General features: G+C 35.9%; 4 protein-coding genes across 5 annotated transcripts in view; 1 reads left to right on the forward strand and 3 right to left on the reverse strand.

Annotated features, from left to right (window-relative positions):
• Positions 1–1,624, reverse strand: part of ttbk1a (tau tubulin kinase 1a) — a 30,384-nt gene extending 28,760 nt beyond the window's left edge. Inside the window, exon 1 of one of the 2 annotated variants that reach the window (XM_056248692.1) lies at positions 1,449–1,624. The gene's annotated coding sequence lies outside the window, so the exon portion shown is untranslated. Of the gene's footprint in view, positions 1–172; positions 580–1,448 lie in introns of those variants that run through there. The other variant, XM_056248694.1, reaches the window with a different exon arrangement.
• Positions 1,625–1,753: 129 nt separating this feature from the next.
• tpcn3 (two pore segment channel 3) lies at positions 1,754–11,947 on the reverse strand. Its single transcript, XM_056248696.1, has 19 exons — positions 11,732–11,947; positions 10,922–11,004; positions 10,722–10,836; positions 9,772–9,900; positions 9,292–9,408; positions 8,463–8,581; positions 8,248–8,349; positions 7,930–8,056; positions 6,863–7,070; positions 6,624–6,768; positions 5,031–5,216; positions 4,862–4,926; positions 4,580–4,667; positions 4,404–4,473; positions 3,143–3,362; positions 2,910–3,000; positions 2,709–2,822; positions 2,463–2,575; positions 1,754–2,191 (listed from the first exon to the last, which is right to left on the reverse strand). The coding sequence occupies exons 1-19, from the start codon at positions 11,843–11,845 to the stop codon at positions 2,067–2,069; spliced, it is 2,331 nt and encodes a 776-aa protein (XP_056104671.1). The 5' UTR covers positions 11,846–11,947; the 3' UTR covers positions 1,754–2,066.
• A 923-nt stretch (positions 11,948–12,870) lies between these two features.
• On the reverse strand, positions 12,871–15,335 carry pgap4 (post-GPI attachment to proteins GalNAc transferase 4). The gene is made up of 2 exons (XM_056248697.1): positions 15,092–15,335; positions 12,871–14,531 (listed from the first exon to the last, which is right to left on the reverse strand). Exon 2 carries the CDS (start codon positions 14,356–14,358, stop codon positions 13,168–13,170), a length of 1,191 nt encoding a protein of 396 aa, XP_056104672.1. The 5' UTR covers positions 14,359–14,531; positions 15,092–15,335; the 3' UTR covers positions 12,871–13,167.
• A 1,253-nt stretch (positions 15,336–16,588) lies between these two features.
• LOC130083491 (myelin and lymphocyte protein-like) lies at positions 16,589–18,977 on the forward strand. Its single transcript, XM_056248512.1, has 4 exons — positions 16,589–16,732; positions 17,872–18,102; positions 18,220–18,348; positions 18,653–18,977. The coding sequence occupies exons 1-4, from the start codon at positions 16,643–16,645 to the stop codon at positions 18,725–18,727; spliced, it is 525 nt and encodes a 174-aa protein (XP_056104487.1). The 5' UTR covers positions 16,589–16,642; the 3' UTR covers positions 18,728–18,977.
• The last annotated feature ends 1,196 nt before the right edge of the window (positions 18,978–20,173 follow it).

Here is a 20,173-nt window from a genome sequence, read left to right on the forward strand (position 1 = left end):
GATTTGTAGGAAATGTAAAAAAAAATTCACAAAAAGACCATTAAACATTTGTTTTACCTAAGACTAACATTTCATTGCAAGCCTTACTCCAGATTATTTCACATGCTTTAGTAAAACAGTAAAAAAAGCAAATGCCATATTTTAAAATATATTTGGAAGTCTCTCTCCCTACCTGGCACACAGACTACGAAAAGTCAGTCTTTTCCGTCGTTTTGAAATCTTCATTTGGGACCTCACAGTGACACAAAAACCATCAGCTGGGACCTTTACTAAAACCATAAACCGCCTGACTTCTGCATTTTATTAGTGATGTTCCATCTATCAAAAATTATATCTACGTGCTAAAATTAATAGCCGTTTTACTAAGAAAAACGCGAATGTACAGTAACTTAAAACATTCTTCAATAACACTGACAATGCACTGCAAGCCAGTGGACAACCACCAAACCACCTACTGGAAGCGTAGTTGGTTATCTAATCGTAAACATCACGCCTATAAAATAAAAACCATGCATAATGACACAAAAAGTCCAAGGTTAAAGCAAATATACAAATCCTGCACGAGACAGGTGCTCTAATTCGCCGTATAAACAAGCTCTATGGAGCATCATATTGCAATCCTCCTAACGACAGAAAATTAAAAGAGTATATACATGAATGCAATTCTATCCAGATATTCGAGACATCCAATGGATTTTGATAAACAAACGGCACAGCTCTCACAGAACGCAACTGTCCGCAACATCCTTTGCGCTGGTCCGCACTGCAGCGCGTCAAACACCCATGCAGTGACTCTTCGCAATCTGTAGAGGACGCTTTGTGGATAAATATTCATTACGTTGCGTTACGTTCGTCTAGTACAGCTACGTGATTGGGTAATAGGCAGACGCTGCGCTAGTAAACTAACGAATCGTGCTTGGAGGAATGCTTGACTCATGAATATTAATTACGTCTCAGCCAGCAACGACAGAATGACTTAATTATTATTCATAAGCTATGTCTTCGCCGTAGTAGGATTTGTCATTTCGCCTCCCTGCTACACCCAATATTCATTTTGTATAGTTACATAAACTGGTCAACTCAAAACTAACGTAGAGAGAAGTCTCTGAAATTACAAAACCCTGAATAGTTAACTAGGCCAAAAGTAAAGATACCAATCCAAACAGAAGCATCCAAACAGAAGTACACATCTCAAACTGAAGCCGATAAACAACAACGCGGGTTCAATAGGCCTGTGTTATTTAAGCAAACGCATATAATAAGCTTTTCTCTTTTTTCTTTTCTTCATTTTCCAAGAAATGCAAACATTATTGGCAGACATTATGGATGCAGTTGGTATTACAGGGGCTGTTTTAAAATGACAGCGGTTCTCCAATAGGCCATGGCCTGGCATCACAGAACCAGCCATATTGTGCCATAGCGAAATTAAAATATAAGGCGCTTATTACCTGCTCATTTTCTTATGTACGGAGGCTCATAACCTCTTTCCCCGCGTCAGGATACTGTTTAGACCTCTCTCCACCATTGCTAAGGATGCTGGATGCTCCCTGCTTTGCTCCCCGCCCGTCTGGATCCCAGCATCAGCACCACACATCACTCTTCCTCTCCAACCTCCACCACAGCGATGCTGATGCTCTACACACGGTATTCCGCTCCCTGCTGGTGAGCTCTTGACAGCACATTATAAGTCCGTGAATGGTGTAGTTTAGTTCTTATGGGACACGTTAGGACATCAACGAGTCTCTCTCGTATAATTATTACAATATTTTTTTTATTTCAATTGGTATGTCTACAAACTTTTACTCTGGGGCAATCCTTATTGGTCATGTAGTGCACTTTTCCCAAAACAATTATAAAAACATTTTAAGCCTATATGTATATATGATATTACACACACATTTGATTACAAAAATTACTCTTTGATGATAGAAAAATCAATATTAGTGGTCCACATAGTAAAGTATATATAATAAATCTTATCAAATATTGCATACATATAAAGAATCTTTGATACAAACTGTATTTATATATTTACAAGTTTTGGGGAGTTTTTAGTTTCATATCAGTTATACTGAGTCAAAGACAGGGTTTGAGAAGTTGAGGTTTTCTGGCTCTTCCTCCTCATTGAAGTCTTCAGGGCAAAGTTCTCTTTCAAACATCCGCTGCAAAAGTCCATCTACAGTTCTGGATCCTGGAAAAATAAAACAAATTATATATATATATATAAATACTCATTTTACAAGACTAAGAATGCATTTGAAAAATAACAAAAATTAAAGCAAAGCAAAAAACAAAAAGCATAACATTTCTTGAAGCAATCTTAACAATGCAGAGCTTGTTTGCCGTCCTTCAATACTTACTCCGACAAGACTAAAAATGCATTTGACAAGACTAGACTAAAAATTAAATAATAAAATAATAAAACAAACAATTAATAGCAACAAAATAATCAAATAAAATACTTCTTGAAGCAATCTTGAACATGAGGGAGGGCTTCTGTTTGCCAGCTTCAGAAGAACCCAGGTCATTTTCATTGCTTTCCATTGCATCTACAAGACCTGTGTCCATACCATCCCTAACAAACACAAAACCACACAAACCTCCATTAAAACCCAAAATCAACAGCAGCAGGATACTACGCTGACACGCATGCACGAAACATTTTTTATACATCAAATAACAAGACATCAGGTCTAAATGGCACATACTGTTGGACATTAAGCTCCAGCTCCTCTATCTTTTTCTCCAGAGAAGTCTGCAGGTCACTTTTGTCAATTGTGTATTCCACCAAGAAGGCCTCCAAAATAAATGCTACAAAAATACTGGGGGGAAATACAAATCTCACATTATGCATATCTTTCCTTCATAGTAAAACACAACAATAATATTCTAGTAGACTCCATTCTTACTTGATTATAATAATGACGACCACAATGTGAAAAAGGACAAAGAATATTCTGGCTGAAACGTGTGTGACTGCTGTGAAACCACTGGCCAACAGTGCAGCTGAGTTAAGGGAAAAGCAATGCATGAAACTTATGCTACTAGAAATTTCAAAGACCTCAGTCTACTGTTTCACACACTTGATGAAGTATTATACTTGGAGCAAAAATACATTTTGATCTGTAGTTGTAAAGGATATCATGCCACTGATTGACCACAGTGAGTTCCAGCAAGACGATGAAGGAAGAGATCACATTATTGAAGTTGTTCTTGCAGTAGTTGAGTTTAGCAAAAGTGGTTCCTTTAAGGAGAGGGTTTCCACAGTACTCTTGATCAGGACTTGTAGAGTTAGGTTCAAAAAAACGAACTTTTCCTTTAAATAATTCCATGCCAACCATAGCAAATATGTAATAAACCACCTGTAGGGGGACAGCAGTGGATTTATAATAAATACAGGTGTATTGATTATGTCAATGTTTCTCATCACAAATCACAGTTTAACATGTGGCATGAAGGGTCTGCCTCCCTTCTGATGATTATGTCCCTGTCCCTGTATCTAAATGTAGTCGAAAATCAAGCACTGCATCCTCCCCCCACTTTTTTGTACAAGATGTCCTTGAGGCCAGGTATGGTGCAGTATACAGGAATCACCAATGAGACGGTGACAGCAACCACTCCTTCCTCAGGAACACTTTAATAAATTTGTATTTGTATTTAAAAGCAATAGCCCGTCTAATGCATGCGACCTTATCGAATGTCCTGGGGTCGAAGGAGTTGTTTTAATGTTTTTGAAATAACTCTATATACGCTCATCAAGGCTGCATTAATTTGATCAAAACTACAGTAAAACAGTAATATTATGAAATACCATAAGTTAAAATAGAAAAAAAAAAGTTTTCTGTTTTAATATATTTTAAAATGTAATTTATTCCTGTGATGGCAAAGCTGAATTTTCAGCCGCCATTACTCCAGTCTTCAGTGTCACATGGTCCTTCAGAAATCAAGATTTCAAGGATTCATTGATGAATAGACAGTAAAAATAAATAAATAAAAACCATTTAGAATATAAACCTTTTGTAAGACATTATAACATTTGTAATATTATCTTTGTCAAATTCGACTCATTTTAATGCATCCTTGCTGAATAATTCTTGTTACTTTATTTAAAAAAAATAAGTATATACATATTATAAATATTATTGAAACATAGTTTTGATATTTCTCAGTGTATGCCTATTACCTATTACTCACTAAGTACACAAAGATACACTGAAGAATGTTTTTGTTCCTACAATAAAATAAATGGGGTCCAAAACAACAGATAACCCCACTGACTTTTATTGTATAGACAAAACCACAAAGAAGAACGTCGGACAGGTTTGGAATGACATGAGGCAGAGTATATTTTGACAATTTAGAGTTTTGGGTGAACTAATCCATAACAATCTGTAAATACTCACCACTATGAGTTGGCCAAAGGTAAGAATAGTTGGTCCAATTTTAATAAGTGTGTTGATGATGGCTCGAAATCTACGAAGGAAAGTTTTTAGTTAAATGGCACATGGCAAATGAATAAAAGGCATTTTCAAGCACAGAAATCGCTTGTTTGTTTTGCATTTGGCTGGAACTATCTCACCTCTTTATGGAATCCACCAAACGTATGAGTCGAAGGACTCGCATGATAAAAACTATGTCCAAGATCTGACGACTAGTGTAACCTCCAGCTGAAAACAAAGATAAGTCAACAAGACTTCTTAAAGGTATGTTTATACCAAACTTAACAGCTCTGATAACACTTAGAGAATGCAAAAATGTGTCAATCTTCTAATATGTCAAATACAGTGTAACAGTGATACAAAAATATACACATAATAACCCTCCTAGTGCTTTATTTAGTTATATCCACATGTGCACTTACAGTGTTTGAGTGCTGAGTTAATGATGGTGCCAAAGAGTGCAGACACAACAATGATAGTGTCAAACCTGTAAGAGATAGAGTTGATTGAATTTGGTTTCATGTGAGCTATCACAGGTGATGTTATGTGATCAAATTCAGTGAGCCATACAAAACACAAAGTGTTCCTCACCAGTTCCAGAAATGATGGCGGGCGAAGAACGCCCGTGGCTCAGTAGAGTACAGTTTGAGAATGATCTCCAACATATAAAGAGCCAGAAAACCCCACTCAGCATTTGATACCACAGGGTTCTCCTCATCCAGACCAATGAACACAGCATTCACCAGAATAATCAGGTCATAGACATACACAAACATTCTGAAACACACAATGCAAATATATGGAATTCAAATAGCGTTGTTGTCCAAATGTGAATGTATTAGTGTCAATGCAAGATCAACATTTTGGGCTAGATTTACTAAACAGGGCAAGTGTGATGAAATAAAAGTGCGATGGGAGAGGAAAGTTCTGAGGGTGATCTACTCACAGTGTGCAAATTAAATAACACGGATACAGCCAGCACCATAATGACACATAATGACCAATGCAATCTAGCAAGATCAGTGCAAATTAAAAATATCATGGCTTGGCAAACGATTCGTTCGGAAAAAAGTCTTTCTCTGACATTACAAAAAAATGAACAGGAATGGATAAAATTCTCTTCCTCTTCCTTCTTTCTGTTCTCGACGGCGCCTCCTTCTTCAGAGAACATGGCAGCCAGGCAACAGATAAGTGACCAATCCTGAATGGCAATCCAAAATGACATATTTAAACGTTTTTTTTTCTTGAAAAAAAATTCTTCATGCCTTAAAATAGCTTCAATGGAACTCTACACCCTTGCCTCATTTAGTATACGCGGTTCTATGAATAAGCAAATTAGCCCCGCCTCCACTCACTCACACCAGCTCAGAGATCCACTCGTTGACGATCACACCTTGACATGATTGGTTACAAGGTAGTTTGTGACGTAAGAAATATCAGCGATTTCAAACCGCATTTTTGAGACTGTCTTTGGTTCACTGCAGATTTAAGGAGAAAATACTCAGCAATGGTGTTGACATGAATTTACACATGGTTTGTCTTCTTAATGCATATTAAAAACACCACATGGACATATACACAAACATCCTACATTATTTTAAATACATCTAGTCAGTGACAGAGTGCAAGCAAATTGGTCTAAAATAAATCTGTATTTTAAGCTTCAGAATCATGAATATTTATATTGTATTAATACCACATTTTGTCCACTTTAATCATTTTACATATTTTGTTAACCTTTTGCCACATGTCTTGGAGCATCGCAATAATATCATATCGTGAGTTCATTATCGTGATATATATCGAATCGTGACATAAGAGTATCGTTACACCCCTATTTTTTGGTTTTCCTTTCCATTGACGCTTCACACTCCAGTCCAGTTGGTGAAAAAAGTGAAAAAGCCACAGTCACAGTCATGTCAAGTGCAAAATGGGTTAAGACATGCTTTTTTGGGCATTAAATAAAGGCACAAATACCAGTAAATAGACTACTGCAAATCGTCTGAAAGGGAATCTCTTACAAATGCATATGCAATAAGTTCTTAGTCCACGCAAAAATAAATGGTTTTACAATTGTTTTACTGCGCATCTTTATTAAATATCCTGACAGTAGTTTTTTAATGCCAAAAGAGGGTTTGTGCTGATGCAAGCTGTTAGTAAATCTGGCCCTTTGTGTCCACATACCTGTGATGAACCATGTGGCGAATGAATCTGCTGGCTGAGGAATTATACAGAGAGGGGAAACAGATTTGAATGGGGTGCGCCTGTGACTTTACTGTGATCACCTGGATACTTAGAAGATCAGCCAGCTGGACAAATGCAAACTTTCCTGCTCAGAAAAAAAAGGATCAAGAGGGAAAAAAAGAGAAAAAGTCAATAAAACTTAAGTCAAATATGAAATAGGAAAGAAAAACCTATCTGACCTATGTGTCCTTTATTCTGATCATCTAAGACGCTCCAGAGCAGTTCCCGGTGAGCAATACTGATTTTCGGCTTGGCGAGTTTAACCAGAAGGTTCCATTTGGCCTGGGTCATCACAGGCTCCCCACCTTCACCCCGGGTCTCCTGAAGCAAAGAAAACGCCCGACACATCTTATATCTTCTGGCCTTCACCAGCTGCCGCACTTCCTCCTAGAAAACATGAAAGAAATCAAGTCAGTGTTCCACTACAGCTAGAAGTATTTTTATTGGACTGAACAATAATATTCAAGATGATCTATTATGCCCTTTTACAAAGTCTTGATTTTGTTCTCGGGGTCTACTAGACTACATTTTCATGCTTGAATGTTCAAATAACAATTTATTTTTCACTTATTTCACAGTAGTGCAGCACCTCTCTTCCCAGTCTGTCAGTAACTCTCGGTTCAGTTCCATTCTAGTATAAAGCCCCTCCTTCCAAAAAGCTCAATGTGCTCTGATTGGTCAGTTGGACCAATGTGCTGTGATTGGGTAACCACTTCGAGCTTGTTTCAGAAATATCACGCGCCTTACCATAACCGTGTTAGACCCGTGGTGGAAAAAAAAAACAGCGTCTTTTGGGCATGGTGACAACACACTACTAAACCAGTCTTTGCCCCCTTTATTTTGTGTATGTGTTGGGTAGGAATTACTTAAATGAGGAATATTGTAACGTGTATGTTCCCGGACGAAAACTCAAGACTATAATCGAGCCAGTGCTTACTGATATAGAGAATAACTCCCTTTCAAGTGGACTTTGTGCTTTGTAACTTTGCAAATCTTCTTCATGCTCAAACAGCAACGTTACACAATAAAGAAAAATTAAAATCTGTGGTATTTAATAAAAAAATTAACTGATCAATAATATTAATTTTAATATGATTTAATTATGATATTTAAATTATTTAATTTTAATATTTAATCATATACATTTTAATTCAAGATTATTTTATTCTAAGATAACTTAGAATGTGAAATTGTGAAAAAATGTGAGAAATAAAAATGTGCATGTTGACAGGATTTTTTTTAATACCTTCAGGTACTTTTTGTAGTTATTGTAAACGACAGCCAGAAAGAAGGACATGAAGGTATAGATGTTGATAACAATATATAGAATGAAGAAAATCGTGAAGAAAACACTGTAGTTGTATGCCGGCATCCTACAAAGAAAACATAAAAACATCAAATATTACAGAAGCATTTGTGTCGTGTACAATGCATGCGTACAAGCATATTATGGGTGACTGATATCTTTTATACTGCTGAATATACAATTGCACACAACAAAGATTCACAAAAGAGAAAAAAAGCTTAAAAGGAGAGAAAGAAAATGCAATAGCTCAAGACTTACATGACATCAGGGCTATTAGCAGTGGTCACCAACACATACAGATCGAAAACAATATCCAAATAGTCTGTGAAATATGGAGAACCATCAATGGTAAGAAGGCCCCTGGGAAAAAAGAAAAGCAGCTTAAAAGGATATGTAAACTATTTTTCAATGGACACAATTGAGATGAATGGAAAAACAGAGGTATAAATGGATGATACTTTATTTCTGTTTACCTTTTCCCAAATAATTTAAGAGCCATGAGAGAAAAGACCAACACGCTGAACATGAATAAGAGAAAAACATAGGAGATCTGAGGCAGTGCATTCCGAATACTCCTGAACGCCCTCCGCAGCTACAGACACAAACAGAAGGATAAGAAAGAAAGAAATGGGTCTGGAATTGGGTCTGCCCAATAAACATACACTACCATTCAAACATTGGGGTCGGTAAGGTTTTTAAATGTTTTTAAGTCTCTCATGCTTACCAAGACTGCATTTATTTGATCAAAAATACAGTAAAAACAGAGAAATATTATTACAATTTAAAATAACAGTTTTCTATTTTAATATATTTTTAAAATGTAATTTATTCATGTGATAGCAAAGCTACGTTTTCAGCATCATTACGCCAGTCTTCAGTGTCACATGATCCTTTAGAAATCATTCTAATATGCTGATTTAGTTCTAAAGAGACACTTATTATTATCAATTTTTTTTAAACAGGTGTGCTGCATAATATTTTTGTGGAAACCATTGTTTTGAGGATTCTTTGATGAATAGATTTTTTTATATATATAATTTTTGTAACATTATAAATAAGAATGTCTTCACTGTCATTTTTGATCCATTTAATACAACTTTTTTTTTACATCTTACTGACCCCAAACTTTTAAATGGTAGATGTATGCTTTCGCCAACTTTAGGACTAGAGTAACTGACAGGAAAATCAAAATTACTGACAACATTTAATATTAATTAAATACAAGATATACACTAAATATAAACTATGAGAAAAAAATATAAAATGCATGTGTTTATTGTGCTTTGATTGTGGTTTTCTTACTTGTCGTCCCTCTGTAACATTGACTAACAGAAGTGGTCTCAAGACCCTTGACCATCGGATGGAAAAATAGCCTGATGTTTTCAGTGCCCCATATATAGTCAAATCTATGAAAGAGAGCTGTGAGGTGGGAAGGGTAAAGAAAGATAATGAAACAAGAATACAGTGACATTTAAAATCTCTCAAAATGTCCAGTTATGCAACACACACATAAACCCTCTCCCTGACTTTACTAAATGTCTACTCATAGTCATTGAACGCCACATTTCCTGGAGATCCTGCGGAACTGCTGAGAATGACAAAACACGGGCTAAAGTTCATTTCACAACATTGTTACGAGCACATTCTCAGCATTTTCACGTTTGTACAGACAGAATACTTTATGGGTATATATAAATAATGTATAATAAAATTAACACAAGATAAAAGTGATTCTGTACCTGTAAATAAGATACAATCCAAAACTATGTATTAGAGGCCTACCGTTACAACGATTATGATGCAGATATTTTTGGGATCCTTCCAGAATTTATCCTTTGGAATGACTTTGGCATAATGTACCATCCGCACAGTAAATGCAGAGAGACATATGATTTCAATTGTAGAAGTCGCCTATAGAACACACACATACACACAATGTGTTATGTTTTATTGGTAGATTCCTTTTACTTGATTTTTATACTGTACAAACTGCATATTCTATCCCTCAACCCTAACCCAAACCATCTCAGAAAACGTTCTGTATTTTTAGATTTTCAAAAAACATCATTTAGAATTATTTATAAGCTGTTTAAATAAACACAAGTCTCCAGGAAATATCCCATTGTGTCATATGGACGGTTGGCATGGATTCCAGGATGTCATAAAAGCAGTAAGCAAGAAAAAAAAAAAGGTTCAATGGGGTTCTATGTAGAACCCTAGAGTTCTTGACTCAATTTTAAAGAACATTTTATACTGAAAAGGAAGGATCTATATAAGGAAATATTTATTAAATTAACCCTTTAATGTTCTATATACCTGTAGAACCTTTTCTTCTAAGTGTGTAGTTTATGTTGCTATGTTAAAAACTATTAAATATACAGCATCACTGTCTGGGATGTTTCCTTGGTCACACAATCATATAGGTAACTTTAAATATGAAAACACACCCCAATTCTTCATTTCAGACTAGAGTTTGATGCATTATATGCATGTTTTGTGGGTAAAAACGGGCCTCATGGCATCTGCTTGTCAGAGAAAGTGTTAGCAGTATGAACTGACGGGGGTATGGACTTTTAAGGTAATCAGCTAGAGATACAGAGAGCATTCAAGAAATATTCAACCACCCATTCACAAATCTACACAAGGTCTGAAATGAATTACAATTGTGGTCAATAATTAATCCACCGTTTTGCTGAACAATTTGTAAATGGAAGTTATACTTCCATACATACCCATATAGGAATTGGAACAACAGCAGGATCCTCAAAGAGAGCCAGAGCAAGATTTATGATGATGAACACATATACCAGAGTTTGCATGAACCAGTGATTGTACAGCAGGTACAGCCTGTGGAATATTTTACAGATTTTATAATACACAACCTAGTAATAGTCAAAGTTATATAAATGATTGTTGGAAAGTCATCGCTTACCTCACAGCCTGTGGTGAAGTGTCAAAACAGATGTTCCTGTTATACTGGGCATCTGACACATAGACAGTGGCAAGGTCGAATTTCTAAAGCACCATCAGCAAACACCAGAGACCAAGAAGAGAGAAAAATCAGATTGACTGGCTAATTTGAATCACTTTCCACCTTTTCTTTCTCATTTTAAATGAGAAGCCCAATGGTGTGACAAATATTTCATGTAGTCTCTCAATGAACATATGATGTCAAACAATATGTATAAATAACAATAAACAGATAAAATACTTTGCAAAGGGTGTGAAAAGTTGGTTAAATGAAGTACAGAGTAGGACATATCAACTAACCAAAACTATTTTGATGCTATAACCTCCCTCCCTTCACTCAAAAACCCTTTGAAATGTGACTGATATGTGCATGTTTATTTATCTAAACAGTTACTCCATGCATAATTGAATTTGTATGGCAACGGACACTCATAACAATCCATTTCTTAACAAACCAGAAAAAAATGAATAGGTAAAGAACTTCTAATATGTTTGCCAAATATTTCCAGTGCTTCAGTTGACACTTTCTTCAAGGGGGCACAATTTTCCAGTGCTTTCTTGACAAACAGGATACCAGATGTTTCTCTTATTCCATAACCGATCCAGATTTAATGTTGTGATAAGTTCAAAAAACTTTCTATACAAATAAACCAAACAATCAGAGTGTCATCTATTAACTTCTTTTTTTTTTAACACCCGTTAAGATTGTGATTTTGCGGCACATTGATGAGTACAGGTTTCCAAGAGCACCATATCCACGCACGCAACATACCTCTGTCATCTCATCTGAAACGTTACTGGAAACATTATTTCCTCCATTGGTTAAACCTTCATTATTTGATAAAGAATGGCACTTTGGGTTTTCGGTCTCAGACATTTTCTCCATCCCTCAACTTTTCCCTGGCTGTCCTTACGCAGCAGATACATCCAGTTCGCAGGAAATCCCGTCTCGAAAAAGTTTATCTTGCTAAACGAAGCGAATTTCCGAATCATAGTATGGCGAAGGCCTCTCTATTAAAAATTCATGACCCACGCCTTCGTAAGTTGAAAATGACCGAGCATTGCCAAATTAATATTTAGTAGACAAGCCATCTCACCAATCAACCTGAGCATGGTCTAATAAACATGAAGAAGTCCCGCCTTCCATTGGAAATAAGCCTGGCGTTGATAAGATGAACGCTCTAACTAATTAATATTCATAAGATAAGGCCTCGCCATAGTAGGATTCGATTGGTTAAATCCCGCATATTACACACATACGTGTGGTACTTGGCTTTAATCTTCAAATAAACAGTTCTTGGGTGAATAATATAAATTGTATGGAACATCAAGAGCATATATATATATATATATAAATATATATAAAGTGTATACTGTTTCTTTAAACAGAGTTTGCAATGTGGTGTATTTCGACTGGTCATGTGACTGAATCCAGCGGAAATAGAGGAGGAAACAGCCACAGGCTGAGTTCTGTAGGGACATCTGGATGAAAACACCCCAACGACTGTCTTATGCAACACAGAAATTTACTCTGAGACCTCAACAGAGGAGGAACATCACAGCATCGTATAATTTAGTGTTAACTTAACGTTTTTCAGTAGACTGCCTATAACTATTACCTTTCAAAAAAAACAGTGAAAGAGCCTGTACCACAAAAAAAGAAACCAACGACTATAAAACTTTATATAATATTTATTATATTTTAACAAAAGTGATTTTTATAAACGCCATAGAGTGAAAGATCAATACAAATCTATATAAATAATCTCTGAGGATAATCCTTTAGTCCTCATGTTGAATATAAAGAGAAATATAAATGATTTGAATTGATTACAAGTAAATTTAATTGAATTTGAATTGTAGTGTTTTGAGTGCGCACATTTGGCAATAATTTACAGTTTTATATATATATATATATATATATATATATATATATAATCATTTTCATAACCCTATGAATTCCCTTCTGATGCTAAAATCCATTGTGCCATTATGCACTGTAAACTGACAAATGTTGAATAAAAATAGTTTAAAAGAGAAGCATTGTGATCAGGAAACGGTTTCAAAACTTCACAAAAGTTTTTTGACAAACGGCCAGCTATGATTTCTAAAAAGATATTCATATTTCATCCACAAAATTGAAACATTTATTAATAAACAGTGCCTAAAATGGGTTTCATATTCAACCTCTGTTAAAAGAAAACATTGTCAAATTAATCTGGGTAGAAGAGGGTTCTTCCTGATGGAGGAGTAAGCTCCGATATGCTTGATGATATTGGGTTCAACGCTGTGTGCCTTCTCACCTGGCGTCGACCTGGCTATCTTGTACAGCACCATGTCTTTGGCATTACCCCTAGCACAGACGGCCTGGTCCAGGTATTGGGCGGCTCGGATGGAGGCATTACCTGGGTAGAGCATAGCAGGGGTGCAGCATTCAGTGGCAGGAGATACAGCATACAGCTGGGGTGAGAGCCGTCTGATCTCCAGCAGATAGTGCCTCCCTGCCAGCTCAGACACGGCCATTATGTAGAGAGTTAAGAAGAGTAGATGAAGAGGTGAGAAGGTAAAAGAAAGAGGTGTACAGTGAGATAACAAGAGGAGGAGGATTGTAGCCCCGAACAGGCCGAGACCCAGCCATTCTAGAATGCGATACGGCTCCGGGTTCCAGTATCTCTGAAGACGTTCCGGGTGGTAGAGCTTTATGTATAAAGTATTGAGGGCAAATCTCCGCGAGAGTACGTTTTTAATAAACGGAAAGAAATCGGTCATCGGAAGTGCATCATCCTCCAGGACGACGACGTTTTTTGGTCTCATCAGGTCCCATCCTTTCCGCAGGCAGAAAACGTAATCTCTTTTCTCCTTCTCGAAGATGTTGGCCACATCTTTGCTGTTCCATTTCTCATCTGGTGAACGTCTAACAACCAGGAACTCTTTCTCCAGAAGCAAAGCATCTTCGTTCAAAGCGGGACCACTTTCGACATCACAGAGCATGACCTCAGCACATGGTTTATCGCCACATGCCTTAAGGAGCGATTTGAGCTGTTGTGCCACCTGTAACAGGTAGTGATAGTCCCTCCCCTCTATTCTCATGGATGTCACTATGGTGATGAGGAGATCTGGTTTCTTAGCATCCGTTTCCAAAGGGTCCTTTAGGCTTTTCGTAGAGGCAGCACTCTCCCAGAAATGCAGGGCTTCCTGACCTCTGTCGTGGCTTTTTTGTAGTGATGCCTCGCTTAGTGAATCAAGATAAACACTCTTTAAAAAATAATATGAGTAAAGTAGACGATGGCAGCATATAGGCAATATCACTCCAAAGGTTAAAACACACAAAACCAACCCTTGAGCTACTGGGCTTGACCAACGAAAGTACTTGCTGGTACATGTCCCCCATCGAGGCATCTGTGTCTGTTTAAACAGATCACAATTCACTTCTGTGACAGTTCACTTCAGTGCCAAGGTGACTGATACGTTGCACAGGTGGAGGATCCAGATTTGAGCCAACGTGCAGAAAAAAAATCACTGAAGTACTCACATATGAGATTATAAACTTCTGAGATATTTCCAACTTGTATCTATAGACAAAAGAGATATAGGGAGTTATAATCTTATTTTTTCTTAATAACCATTAAACGTGATTTTATAAAATTCTGGGTGATTCCATACATTCAATATTGAAAAGATGATTATTTTTAGGTACAGTAAATTACAGTAAACCCTTAACACATAACCTACGTTTTTTAAATATTCTTATTAAATAATAATAGCCTAAATATTATAAATATTGTCAAAATATGATGTACGGTGTATAACGTACTCCATGTGATTCATGTACTTTTTGATGTGTTATATATATTTTTTTATAACATATTATAAAAGTTAGTGTCAGTATTTCATATTATGAACATATAGTCTTGCGACACTCAAAAACTACTCTTTTCATGAAATTACCCTTCTTTCTGTGAAAAACAACTAAGTACAGGCAGTTTGTGTGGTAGAAAGCATGATAAAACAAATGAGTCAGCTTATCATAACAAGAAAACAAACCCGGAAGAATCTTATTTATCAGTCTGTAAATGGCCCGAAAAGTTAAATAAGAAATGAAACGAGAAATAAAGTATTTCAGCATTTCTACCTCTCAGAATGTGGATGTTTAGCACACAGCGACTAGACGACAGCAACCGAAAGCAGAAATCTTGTCAAAACATCACTCGAGTCAAGATGACCTAACGTTACGTAGCCTACTACGTGCTGCTACGCGCGTCAAAGCAGGTCCACATATCGATTACGACGAATACGTATTACTGTAACACATGGACAAAATGCGCATTTAAATCACGGGGAAGCAATGTTAACCGTTTCTTAAGGGGTAGAACATTGAATGGCTCATAAAGCTGAACCTTCTATTGATTCAATTCGCATTCAGGGCGGGTTTTTTATATGTGTGTGTGTTTAAAAAAACGTAGCTAGAGCTCAAAAATGACTGTGATTGGTTCATCATAGCCAACGCTGAGTAAAGTAACAGAACACACGTGACAACTCCTTGAAGTGCTGTAATCCCCACACCAGACACTAGATGGGAGTGTAAGGTAAAAGACGGTCTGAAGTGAACCAACCATCTGATGCGGGATAAATATTCAATGTTCAATATTCAAGGTTTTTGGTATGTTGAGTTTCGTGATAGTATATGCAGATAAAAATAGGGAAGTAATTAAGCTGTGCAATAGGTAAAGGGGAACAAGTACGTTTCCTGTAAATTACAGTCGTGTTTGTTAGTCTGAACATGTTTTAATGTGTCTAGTATCATCGCAGTGGATTTCAGCATTAACATCTCAATAAGTAGGCTACATAAATAATAGAAATCACCTAGGCCTACTAAAAACTTTCAAGCTTACAGGTAAAGCCTGAAAAAGAACGTAGGCTATTAGGCCTACCATAGGCTACATACCCTACAACTTAATCAAACATACTAAAGCCTGGATTTTTCCTCATAACCACCCGGTAATAAAATAAGACATTGCAAAGAATCAAGCCTCACCTGGATAGGCTATTGTAAGAAATATTTAATTTATCACTCAAAAAAATCTAACTGAATCCTGAGTCACGCTTTGATCAAATCTGAACCACCCTTGTAACCAGATCGATGACTTCTTAGGAAACATGTTTCAAGAACATATTTTTAAATGTTTAATTTTTTGTTTAATCTAATAGTCTTCGACATGGGTGCTTGACTGTCAACATGGCAAATGTTGAGATAAAAATCTTTAATTTTAAAATAGCCTAATGAATTTTGCTCAGTTTATTGTTTCCCATATTTTGCATTGACATAGGCCTATTGATCACCACCACGAATTGATAAATCGGTTGGATTAGAATATCTAGTAAGATGTTGTTGTTGTTATATCTACATATGTTGTTGTATGCCTTCGGCCTGTAAAAAAAAAACACTAAAGAAAGTTGCCATGGTCGTTTGAAAGACAACAACCAACAACACTGTCAAAAATGAATGTGCACAAATGTCTGGCAAGAAAACAGCAGCTTGGTGAATGGTGTGCACAGGGTGGGTCATGGAATGCATCAAGATGAACAGGTCTGTCCAGCATCTGCCAGCCTCTTAAATAAAGCATATCTTCAGCATTTCTCCACATTCATTTTACCTGTGCATAGAGGACACTCAGGTGAACACATGGCATCCAATACAGGGCAAACGGGCTACCTACCCACCGGAGCGGCCTTATTCTGCACCATACCCGACATCTTCTACGTAGTAGAGCTTGTGAGTTGATTTTATTCAATTAATTTAATTTGATGTAAATTCAAATACTACTGATTAGTGGTACCTACACTGTATACAAATTATTGTTGGTTTAACTTAAAAATGTAATGGTTGCCTAAAATGTTAAGTTCATTGGAATTAAAAAATTGAGTTAATACAATGAAGGAGATTGGTTTACAAAAAAATATTATGTTATCTGAACTACATAAATTAAATTAAGTTGATTTGACAAAATAAAAATGTTTTGATAACAAATAATGAAAATATTTTTTTTACAGTGTAGCCTACCGTATTTATTTGACAACCATAATTGTGAGAATTCATCCCGGAGAATCTAGCCTCCTGATTTATTTTAATTAACAGTCATTTAAAAAAGAAAACAAATATTAATAGAAAATGCATACAATTATGTAAATGATAAAAAATACAGTTTGTTAATCTAATGACTATATTGTTACATCCAAGTTATTTAAAATTATTTGATTCATTATTGTAAGTGAATACATACACACATAAAAACTAAGCAAATCTGTAATCTTCAAAAAATTTCAATAGGCCACATAAATGTCAGAATGTTTTTTATTCTATTTTATTTCAATGTCATTATTTTCTCTTATGTCCAATTGAGATGTTTACTGTTTGATATCCATGTAATATTTCAGGAAAAGGTTTAAAACAATTAATAAGCAAATATGTTCACGGGGGAAAGAGAGTTTTAATTTTTCATCTATTTAAAAATATATTGGTAACACTTTACAATAAGGTGAATAAGTTAACATTAGTATACCTTACTTAACATGAACTAAGAATGAACAATACTTCTACAGCATTTATTAATCTTAGTTAATATTAATTCCAACATTTACTAATACATATTAAAATCAAAGCTTGTATTTGTTAACATTACTTAATGCACTGTGAACTAACATGAACAAACGATGAACAGCTGTATTTTTATTAACTAACGTTAACAAAGATTAATACAGTAACAAATGTATTGATCATTGTTAGTTCATGTTAGTTACTACATTAACTAATGTTAACTAATGAACCTTATTGTAGAGTGTTACCAATATATTTTCTTGTAGAAAAAGTACAACTATCTGGAAGCTCATTCTTTCATTATGTTTATCTCTTAGGTTTTTGGCGGTCTGGTGTTGTGTCTAGTAGCATCTACAAAGCTCGTGTCACCCTTCGAGATTGCCGTCCTGCCAAACTCCGACTTAACCGGCTTACTGACCGTGTCAACCCCCAGCAACCCCCAGGCGTATGTGATTACTGTGACAATTTTCTGTTTCCTCATGACATTCACCTGGTTGATAGTCTTTGGCACTGGGTGTCATCGTAACAAAAGCTCTTGGGCAAGCGCGGTAGGTTCATAATCTCTCTCTTTCTCTCTCTTACTTTCTCTCTTTCTCTCTCTTACTTCCTCTCTACTCATGAAGACATTTTCCTGTTTTAACATTTACTTAAATTTCTCTCCACAGGATGTTGCATGCCATGGATTTGCATCACTCCTCTATCTCAGTGCTTCTGTGCTTCTAGCTTTAGTAACCATTGCGTTTGGTCTTGTAAACAAAGACGCCATTAATTACAAGCTGAATATAGCTGCCGTGGTGAGTCCCTCTAGCCAAAATCAAATTTCCAAATCTAATGCTGTATTACCTGTTAAATACGAATATAACTAGTAGATATTGGTGAAATCTGTGAACAAAAATGACAAAGCTGACAAAGTTCTGGATATTTAGAGTACACGTAACCTCATTCAGGTTAACCTAGCTTCATGTAGAAACAAAAAACTTATTTAACATGAAATCAACTTAAATACATTAGATTACACAAATGAAAGCCATGTTAAAAAAGCAACTGTACATTTTTCCCGTTGGAAGTGTATGTGATTATTTGTCTCTTTAATTTCAGGTGTTTGCCTTTTTCACCACTACACTGTATGTCATCCACACCATTTTCTCAGCCCTCAGATGGAAATCCTTCTAAAGCATCTGCACACAACCTGATTTACTCATATGATTGTCTGCCTCATTAAGCAAAGTTATTACAAATGTCATATAATGCATCAGTAATAATTCATGTGATAATAGATTTACTGTCCAGGCTTCTTGTGTTCTATAAAATGTATACAGACTATTTTTTAAAACCAGTTTTTACTTTTTTTGTAAACTAGTCTCACCTTAGGTATAAATTATTGTCATTTCTGTATGACTTATCTAATAAAGGAGATTATGAACGATCTTTGGGGTGTGATCTCTTGGTGTGTCACTGGATACATATGTGTCTCTAGGGCTTCAAATTGCCCTTTATTTTTAAATATAAAAGATTTTCTGGAATGAATCACCTGCTTTTACAACATTCTGCCAGTGTGATGAACCATAAAACAATTTTTTACATTTCCAAAAAAAAAAAACGTTATTAACGTAATTGTATTGTTTTTAAGTGACTTTGCAGTTGCTACGGTTTTTGGTCTTTAGCATGATCCTACATAGACCTTCTGTAGCCCCGCCCCTTGTTCAGGACTACGCTTGTTGTGTTCTGTCTTCCGGTTTGTATTTCAACACCATGAAGTTAAAATCTTACAGATTTATGAATGAACCGCTCATTTTGAAATCTTCCCAGTCTGACATTTGTAATGACTTCCGCTTCAAACGTTACAATGCTCATGAAAACATTCGTTAACTAACTACACAATTAGTAAATCCACTTCACCAGCTAATTACTCTTCGACAGCGATGCCATAGAAATATTCAAGTTCAAACACAAATTCTAAAGATGGCTGCACACTTGTTTCTCTGGTGCGTAAGACCTATATACACTCTTTAAAAAGGTTATTTATTGGCATCAATGGTTCTATGATGAAACTTTAACATCCATGTTATCTTTCCAACGGAGTCCCTATTTCAGTGCTTTTGTGTCCTCTTTCAAACATCGTTCCCCCAAGAAACTTTGCATTCACTCGCAAAAAAACTTGGGTTTCTGAGTGCACACAAAGTTTCTCTGGGAAAAGCAAACATTTTGCATGTGAACGTAAAGTATCTCGGGGGAACGCAAAACATTTAGCAACTTTTTTTTTTCCTATCGCCATGTCCCTTTAGGGGCTCCATTTCAAAAGAGGTTCTTTTGATTATTAAAATGTTCTTTACAATAAAGAAAAAATTGTTCTTCTATATGGCATCACTTAAAAAGAAATCCCTTTTGGAACCTTTGTTTTGTAGCTATATGGTATTCTGCGTGGATGCTTACAGGTCAAAAAGTCACTCAAATCTAGAGATTTTATGCCCATGTTAGTGTCCACTGGGTGGACAAAGACTGTTTGCTTATAGAATGTAGAAATATAGGAAACTTATGGTATTATTCAGTTAGCATATCTTTGCATTAGCAAAGCACCACAAATAATGTGGTCATGGATAGCCGTTATGACAAGTAACA

The sequence above is a fragment of the Rhinichthys klamathensis genome, unplaced genomic scaffold (assembly GCF_029890125.1).
Source record: "Rhinichthys klamathensis goyatoka isolate OS25496 unplaced genomic scaffold, OSU_Roscu_1.1 h1tg000056l_1, whole genome shotgun sequence".
Lineage (NCBI taxonomy): Eukaryota > Metazoa > Chordata > Actinopteri > Cypriniformes > Leuciscidae > Rhinichthys > Rhinichthys klamathensis.

Bases quoted from the DNA above. Each gene is read 5' to 3' on its own strand.
- tpcn3 (XM_056248696.1), bottom strand. From the start codon at position 11,845: ATGGAGAAAATGTCTGAGACCGAAAACCCAAAGTGCCATTCTTTATCA. The intron at 8,350-8,462 runs GTAAACAGAAAT...CTTTTTTCCCAG, and splicing joins CTTAAATTATTTGGGAAAAG to GGGCCTTCTTACCATTGATG. The intron at 3,363-4,403 runs GTGAGTATTTAC...GTCCCCCTACAG, and splicing joins CCTTTGGCCAACTCATAGTG to GTGGTTTATTACATATTTGC.
- pgap4 (XM_056248697.1), bottom strand. From the start codon at position 14,358: ATGCCTCGATGGGGGACATGTACCAGCAAGTACTTTCGTTGGTCAAGC.
- LOC130083491 (XM_056248512.1), top strand. From the start codon at position 16,643: ATGGCATCCAATACAGGGCAAACGGGCTACCTACCCACCGGAGCGGCC. The intron at 16,733-17,871 runs GTGAGTTGATTT...TTTATCTCTTAG, and splicing joins TCTTCTACGTAGTAGAGCTT to GTTTTTGGCGGTCTGGTGTT. The intron at 18,103-18,219 runs GTAGGTTCATAA...TTCTCTCCACAG, and splicing joins AAAGCTCTTGGGCAAGCGCG to GATGTTGCATGCCATGGATT.